The following is an 8,233-nucleotide window of genomic DNA, read 5'->3' on the forward strand; positions in this document are numbered from 1 at the left end:
CTCACCGGGGCTCGAGGTCAGAACCTGACAAGGGGTTCTGAGTGCTGGAGGCGTCTCGCGGCTCTGAAAGGGGAGCGAACGTCCACAGTCCCATGGAGAGGCCGCGCTGAGAGCCCGCTGTGGGCCAGTGAGGGTGACAGTGCGGGCCGGGATGCTACAAACAGAAGCGCTTTACTTCAAGGAGTTTACCCAGCAGGGCGTTCATAAGTAGGACAAAGCCTGGCAGTCCAGGGGCCACCCGGGCAGGAGCGGCGAAAAAACCCGAGCGGCAGGGAGAGAAGTTGGGGCGTCCGGCTTTGGGCGCAGACCCCGCCCCGCCTGGGTCGCCAGTCTCCGAGAGCTGAAAGGGCCTCTGTGTTCCGTCTCCCGCCTGCCCGCGGGCCAGGAGCGCATTTCCTCAGCTGCGCCAGACCCCAGAGGCTCCGCAGACCCTCTGGGGACAGACACAAATAGTTCCGGGCCCAGCTGCCTGGTCAGTTACCTTGGGAACCAAACTCAATCGCCTGACGTCACTGGGCCGTTGCGCAGCAACCGGCAAAGACTCTCTCTGCAGCTCTCCCAGTCTCCGCGGTGAGGTAGCCGTCGCCATGGAGACGGCGGGACTGGGCAGGGCGGTGGATGACCCCGCCCGGCCGCGCGGTCCTCGCCGCCCCTCGCCCTCCCGGCCGCACCCTCTGTTTCGATCCGGTGCTGCTCCTCCCCGCGACGGAAGGGGACCAGCCCCAGACGAGGAAACAGCGCCGCCTGGCCTCGGGCCGGCCGGTGAGGGCCCCGTGGTGGCCTCAGTGAGCCCCGCAGCCAGCCGGGATTTCTCCCCCAGAGAAAGGCCTTTGTTCACCGTCACCCATCTGACTGACCCCTTTTTGGTTCCAGTGTTTCTCACCAGGCCCCAACCTGGGTTCCTGCTCTGGAAACAAGGAGCAGGTGGCAGCACGGGGCGTCTCCATTCCCCTCCCCTCCAGTCGCCTAGGCCATCTCAGCCGCGCTAGGCCATCTGCCTCGGCGGAGGACACAGTGGGCCCTGCTCACGCCACTCTGCTCCCAGCCTTGGTTCCCTCCTCCACTCCTGCGCCTTCCCCTGGCGTCTGTGCTGAGGCATTCACTTCCGTGCCTGCTGTGCTGGGTGCGGTTTGGCCAGGCCACCCCTGGGTGGGGGGAGTGGGGAGGGAGGGACCTACCTGACCACTTCGCGGAGTTTCTGGCATGGGTGTTGCTCCGAGGCTGCTGCATCTCCCTGCCCATCTCCATTTCACACCGTAGCAGATTATAAAGTGCTGAAATCCCGAAGTGCAGACTGGGAGATGAGGCCCAGAATCGTTCAGAGGCCATCAAAAACTGCATTTGGACAAGCACTCATAAAATACAGGTGGTCAGAAACAAAACCATGTGTTTCAGGTGAATCCTATTTTCTCATTGATATATATATATATATATTGCAGTACGCGGGCCTCTCACTGTTGTGGCCTCTCCCGTTGCGGAGCACAGGCTCTGGATACGCAGGCTCAGCAGCCATGGCTCACGGGCCCAGCCGCTAAGCGGCATGTGGGATCTTCCCGGACCAGGGCACGAACCCATGTCCCCTGCATCAGCAGGCAGACTCTCAACCACTGCGCCACCAGGGAAGCCCTCATTGATTGATATTTAAAATGCAGAGATCCAAAGGAATAATTTTCAATCCATGGAGCTGGAGGGAGAACACTTCACAATGCCTCAGATCTTTCCAAAGCACATAGTTAAGGGAAAGTTCTGACTGTGGGCAGAACATTCACAGAACATTCACAGACAAGCTCACATGTAGCAGTGGGCGCTCTGCAGGGCTTAGAACCTAAGACTGGGCTCTGTGTGGTCTTGTGCAAACAGCTGATCTCATCCGGAGTGCCAGCCTGGTTTTGTGGGAAAAGTGACTATTATTTGCCAGGGGGCTTTCAGATGCAGGTGCGGAGGGAGGTCAGGGCTGTGCCACCTGCTGTGGGGAACCCAGGCGGGCCAGGAGAGGACACGTTGCCTGGCTCCCTCATTTTGTCTCTGGGAGGGGCATGGCTCAGGGTGCCCAGAACTGCCTGCTCAGAGAGGTACCACGGGCACTGGCTGAGGAAGGCCTTTCCAACATGTGATCCAGGCTGGGCCAACCAGAGTCCTTCCCCTTGGGACTTATCAGACTGGAGCAGGGAACCAGACCTTTCCTCTTGGTCTGGGAAGCGCAAGGCTGTGGGCCCAGAGCCTCCAGGAACCTCATTCCCCACGAGAAGCAGAAGCTTGTGGGAAGGGCAGAGTTGCCATGGAGGCAGAGGACATAACAATGGAGGCGTCCTGCTAGCTTTGAGTCCCTGACACCAGGCATCTTGAAAGCCGGCTCCTTCTCAGCCCTTCTCTGCCCAGCCCACCAAATCCGTGGGTTTTTGTCACTTTCTGTTAAGAGACTCCTGCCCAATATACAGACAGTGCAGAAAACCACAAGGAAGGAAGAAAACTAACATGTGTCACGTGCCTACTGTTAAATGCTATTTTTTGTTTTTTGTTTTTTTATACGCATTCTTGATCACAGCATCCCTGTGAGGCATTTTGTAGATGAGGAAATGGAGGTTTGGCCATGTTCTAGGACTGCAGTGCTCTTGAGGACTCCACAGGGAGGGCCAGCACAAGTTCAGTGGATACAGCCCATCCAGAGACTCCTCGGCCAAGCCCTACCCTTGAAGCCACAGTGTTCCTCTGCTGTCTCCCAGGACTTGTCGGTTTCCTTCTGTTAGCCATGCCCCAGCCGGGCTCAGAGGTTAGGATGTTGTGCCTGCCCCATGGCTCTTAGCTCAGCCTAAATGTTTCTTTAAGCAGAACCTCTGCTTACTGGCCAATCTCTCAGTGGCAGAACATACAACCAAAAAGACTGTTGTCGATCCTAGAGAAACGCTGGTGGCTGTCAGGTGTTAACCCTAACATATAAACCAGAAGGGGTGTGGAGGCACCAGCTTTGTTGGGGTGAATTTATAACTTTGTTGTGCCTCAGTTCTCAACACCAAAGAGTACCCTACACACAGCCACCCTGTTATTCTGACGACTGCTCATTCTTTTTCCCCTTACACACCACCTCTGTCTCTACTAACTGCCTCTCCCCAATGGTTCAATAGTTGTTCAGTTTTTATTCATCCAACACGGTGGGCTCACAGGCTTGTGATGGGCTGGGTCACCCCCGCTTGCTGATTGCTCCTGTGTCTTATGAATTGCTTCCTCTTGCCTATAAAACGGGGCATTTCTCCAAGCTCCTGCCTCTGGGCCTTTTCTTTTTCGCTCTGGCCAGAGCTGAGGTGCACCCACTTCTCTCCAAGTTGGATTCCTCAGCCCTGAGTGCACAGCCCCGACCTTTGGCCCAGGTACAGTAGCACCTGGCTGCCTGCAGGTCCCACTTGCAGAGAAGATGTGTTGTCCGGCATATCTGACAACACAATTGGTAATCCCACCGCAAAGAGGAAGGCCAGGAGCAAGCAGGGAAATTCCATTCTTAGTACATAGCTCCACAGAACCCTTCTGTCCTAATAATCACAATGATCGTTGACACTTATATTGCACTCAACTGGGCGCCAGGCACCTTTCCAAGCACTTGACTCATTTAATCCTCACAGCAGCCTGATGCAGTAGGTGTATTGTCATTTTACAGATGAGGAAACCGAAGCACGGGGTGGGGGGATGAAAGTAACACAGCTAGAAGGAGTTAGGGCCAGGATTCAAGGTAGCCTGACCCCCAAAGTTATGCTCTTTACAACTCTACTGGCTTTCACACACAAAATGGTGTTGGTCCAGCAGCCCTTCCTGTGGGGAACCCCCATTTCTGGACTGACCCTGGACTCAGAGGTGGACATGAGGCCCAGGTCAGGTAACGAGGTATTTCACTCCCACAGCCTCAGTGATTGGTTCAGCAGAGAGCATGGGAGCCAAGCCAGGCCTGGCAGTGTCCTCACCTGGGACTCTCCTGCCAGATCCAGTGGAAACAAGGGCCTCTCTCTTTCCAGGAAGGTGGCTGAGTGCCTGAAAATGGAGCCAGCACAGAGGGGCTGAACTGGAAAGACAGAGCCCTGAGGACACGGCTGAGCCCTGGGTCCAAACACACCCGCACTTGGCAGTTGTGCTAGTTGGCTCAGCCCTTCCCCGGACCTGGGTTGAGCTTGGTTTCAATCTTTCATTCACCTTTGCAGTCTCAGCATCTAGCAGTGCCCGGCGTATAGTGGCACTTACCGGGTTCAGAAAATATTTGTTGAAAGCATTTGAGGTCCACCCTGGCATCTCTGTCTCCCATGCTCTGCTCTGGGCTCCAGGCAGGTTGAGCTGCTCAGCCGCCCTCCCCAACCAAGCCCCCATCACGCCTGCCTCGACTTTTGTTGTCCATGCCTCTGTCGGGGACACCATCTCTCCTCTCTTTTTAGGTCTGACTCAAGGAGGCCCTGATACTGGGATCTGAACTGACAATCTCCCTCCTCTGAATTCTTTGCTTTCACTACATGGGGACAGTTCACATCTCGTCTACAGAAAGTGGCAGCTCCTTGAGGGAAGGGGATAGACACGCCTGGTTGTCTTTTCATCCCCTTGGGGCCTGGCATCAGACTTCCTCACAGGAGCCATCTGCCGGGTGGGGGTGGAAGGGTGGTAGACGCATGCCTCTGGGGATCAGGCAGGTGGCTCAGTACTGACGTAGGTCAGGTAGTTCCCTCTAAAGTGGGCAGCTCAGCTGCCGGTTGCCCAGAAGAAATAAGGCCCCTAGGTTTCTCAAGAGAAGCAGAAATCCATATTTTTATTTAAAATCTCCTGGCTTTTAAGTGTTAGCAACTAATTCCCAATTTAAGAAACACTGTGAAGGGGGACTTCCCTGGAGGTCCAGTGGTTAAGACTCTGCGCTCCCAATGCAGGGGACCCAGGTTCGATCCGTGGTCAGGGAACTAGATCCCACACGCTGCAACTAAAGAGCCCGCATGCCGCAACGAAGATCCCGCAAGCGGCAACGAAGATCCTGCGTGCCACAACTAAGACCCAGCGCAGCCAAATAAATATATAAATAAATATTAAAAAAAGAAAAGAAAAGAAACACTGTGTAGGGCAAATCCATCAGTGGGCTGGTTTCAGCCAAGGTCTCCCATTTGGAGACACTGCTGGGAATGAGGGATGGATGAATGAAGGAATCCACAGCCAGGGCTACAGCATGAAGGTGTGTGGGTTGTGATCTGTATAAGGCATCCAGCCAAGGGCAGGAGTCGGGGCTGATGTCCAGCCAGATCTTCACTCACCAAGTCATGTGGCCAGCATGGCACTGTGTCCAGCCAGAGGGTGGGCTGCTGGCTTTCCACAACTACTGAAGCCCGCGCGCCCTAGAGCCTGTGTGCCGCAACTACTGAACCCATGTGCCGCAACTACTGGAACCCATGTGCCACAACTACTGAAGCCCATGTGCCTAGAGCCGGTGCTCTGAAACAAGAGAAGCCACCGCAATGAGAAGCTCGCGCACCGCAACGAAGAGTAACCCTGCTCGTCACAACTAGAGGAAACCCACACGCAGCAACGAAGACCCAACACAGCCAAACAAACAAACAAACAAACAAAAAACCACGTAAAGAGACCCGGGTCTAGGGTGACCAACTTATCCTGGTTTGCCTGGGGTTTTCTTGGTTTTCAATCTGAAAGTCCCATATCCCAGGAACCCCAGGCAAACCAGGGTGGTTGGTCACCCTACGTAGATCCCTGAATCCCACTGTGTCCCCAGCCTGCTGGAGGATAATAATGATGGCAGCTGAAGTGTGTGAGCTTATTAAGTGCCAGACATCATGCGTTAGGACCTGCGTTGTTTCCCTTCCATCTCATAACATCTTCATGGTGTGGGCTCGTTATTTGTTCTGTAGAGGAGAGGTGCAGGTTCAGAGGGTGAAGGGATTGGCCCGTGGCCAGTAGCCACGCTGGGGTCTGAGCCCACACTGGTCTCGTTCCCGCTCTCAACCCCACACTCTCAATCCCACAATCAGAGAGCGCGGCTGGGCGTCCTGAGCCTGCTAAGCCAGTAGGCCCTGGGGAAGGACCAGATCTTACTTCCTCAGAAATGCACTTACCTGGTTAGAGGTCCAGCCAAGATCAGTGTTTGAAGGTCTGAGCCCCCCAACGCCTGGCCTCCCAGGCCTGCCCAGGCCCTGCTCTTTCTGCACTTTGGCCCCCAGCCCCTGAATGGGACAACCCGAGAAGCCCTCAGGGGACACCTTTCTGTTTCCAGAACACCCTAGCCCCCTCCTGTCCCTCCACCCTGAGCCTGCTGCACAGACAAGGTATAAGGCTGGCACTTGGAAAATAAACGCTCGCCGGTGATTTATTGCCCGGTCTGGGGAGAGCCTCTCAGGGTAGGGGTGCGTGAGAGCGCAGGGCATGAGTGCTCCCGGGGTCTCGGGAGGCTGCCGAGAGCGGGGCCTCGTCCAAGTTGGGGCCGGCATGGGCCTGGCATGGGGCGAGGTGGCTGGTCAGGTAGTGCATGGCCGAGAGGATGCCCTCTACGGTCCTCTGCTGCACCAGTTCCAGCATGTGGGTGACGGAGTGCAGGGCCGACTGGTCCCCACTGCCAGCCCGGAGGACGAGGCAGAACTGGCACTCCCCAGGATGCTGGAGATGGAGCGGAGGCTGGGCTCCGTGTCGTGCAGGAGGTCTGCCATGGAGCCATGGCCGGAGGCTAGGGTGCCCGTGGCCATGCCCACTCCAGGGCCCGGCGAGGCTGGGGCTGATGGCAAAGCACCAGTGTCAGGGTTCAAGGCCTCCTGACCCTCAGGTTTCTCCTCAACAGCTTCAGCAGTGTCAGCAGCCTGAGTGTCAAGCTGGTCATTGGCATCTGCTGTGCTCACGACAGGCTGAGCCTCCACATTTTGCGGGGGCTGTACCTCAGCGCTTGGGGTAGATGGAGCTAGTTCCTGTTCCCTGTCTGGGATGCCTGCCGCTTGTGCTGTCTCTTCCTTAATCAGGGAGTAAAGTTGGAAAATCTGAGGATTCTGAGCCATACTCGAATCTTGCACCAGCACTTTCTGTGCTAGGTTCTGGAAGCCCATGGACCTTTGCAGGGCACCTGGGGCCAGGGGGGCGAGCAGGGCTGTGGGCTCCTTGGGCTCCTGGGCATGCCCCGCGGCAGCTTCATGCTCGTCCTTATCCCCAGACGCTGACGTGGCCCCCAAGGTGCCTGGCTTGGAAGACTGATCTACATCCTGCTGTTCAGCTGATGGTGCAGTGTCGTGAGCTGTTGGGACATCTGCAAGGAGGGGGACCTGACTTTGGGACCCCACTGTTGGGATGTCTGTAAACCTGCTATCACCATGCGCGGGGACGCTGGAGGCTCTGGCCTCTCCCGAGGGCATGGTGGTCATCTAGGCCCTCTGTCACTTGTGCTGGTTGAGGGAGTGGCCATGGCCCCACTGGGCTGAGTTGTCCAGGTGGTGAGGTCACCGGGGGCTGTTGAAGCTGGCGATGTCACAGGCACCTGCAGAGCAAGGGTCCTGAGCCTCCGAAGTGGCTGCCCTTGTGGGCTGAGTCTATGGGACTATTCATAGCCAAGTTTGCGGGTATCGAAGGAGAGAGAGGCAAATGTCTTGGAAAAGCATGGAGATTATGTACAGGAGCAGCGCCCACGAGGAATCCGGATGGCTGTGACTCTGATGAAAGAGAATGGGATGCAGGTGTTGATTTATAATAAATGTTATAAGGGACCACTCCCAGCACCTCTCTGTCCACACTGGTGACTGATTTGGCCAGTCTTTCTGCAGAGATAGGTTTCGCAGCAGTGATGAGTAGGAACAAGGCTAAGGGCCTGGGCAGCTCCCAGCCCTGGCTGTCTTTGGTTGTGGGGAGCTACAGACTGAATGTTTGTGTCCCACCCCAAAATTTATATGTTGAAAGCTAATCCGCAACGTAATAGTATTTGGAGGTGGGGCCTTTGGGAGGTGATTAGTTCATGAGGGTAGAGCCCTCATGAATGGGATTAGCGCCCTTATAAAAGGGAAAACACAGAGCTCCCTGGCCCCCTCCTCCCTGTGAAATGCAGCGAGAAGACTGCTATCTATGAACCAGGAAGCAGGTCCTCACTGGACACTGAACCTGCAACCCAAATGAGCTAAGACAGAGTTTTACTCTGTGACTCAGGATAAACAGTCTCCATCTTCTCCCTGTTTAACTAGGCTGGGAGGGCAGAGAATAACAAAAGATCTGTAAACCCTCGGGTATTCTTTGGAAACCT

General features: G+C 55.8%; 1 protein-coding gene across 1 annotated transcript; it reads right to left on the reverse strand.

Annotated features, from left to right (window-relative positions):
* Positions 1-6,357: 6,357 nt before the first annotated feature.
* Positions 6,358-7,367, reverse strand: TEX44 (testis expressed 44; the record flags this gene model as incomplete). The annotated part of the gene is given in 2 exon segments (XM_079710655.1): positions 6,358-6,566; positions 6,569-7,367. Coding segments are annotated over 2 exon segments (1,008 nt in total).
* Positions 7,368-8,233: the final 866 nt, after the last annotated feature.

The sequence above is a fragment of the Hyperoodon ampullatus genome (assembly GCF_949752795.1).
Source record: "Hyperoodon ampullatus genome assembly, chromosome: 8".
Classification (NCBI taxonomy): Eukaryota; Metazoa; Chordata; class Mammalia; order Artiodactyla; family Ziphiidae; genus Hyperoodon; species Hyperoodon ampullatus.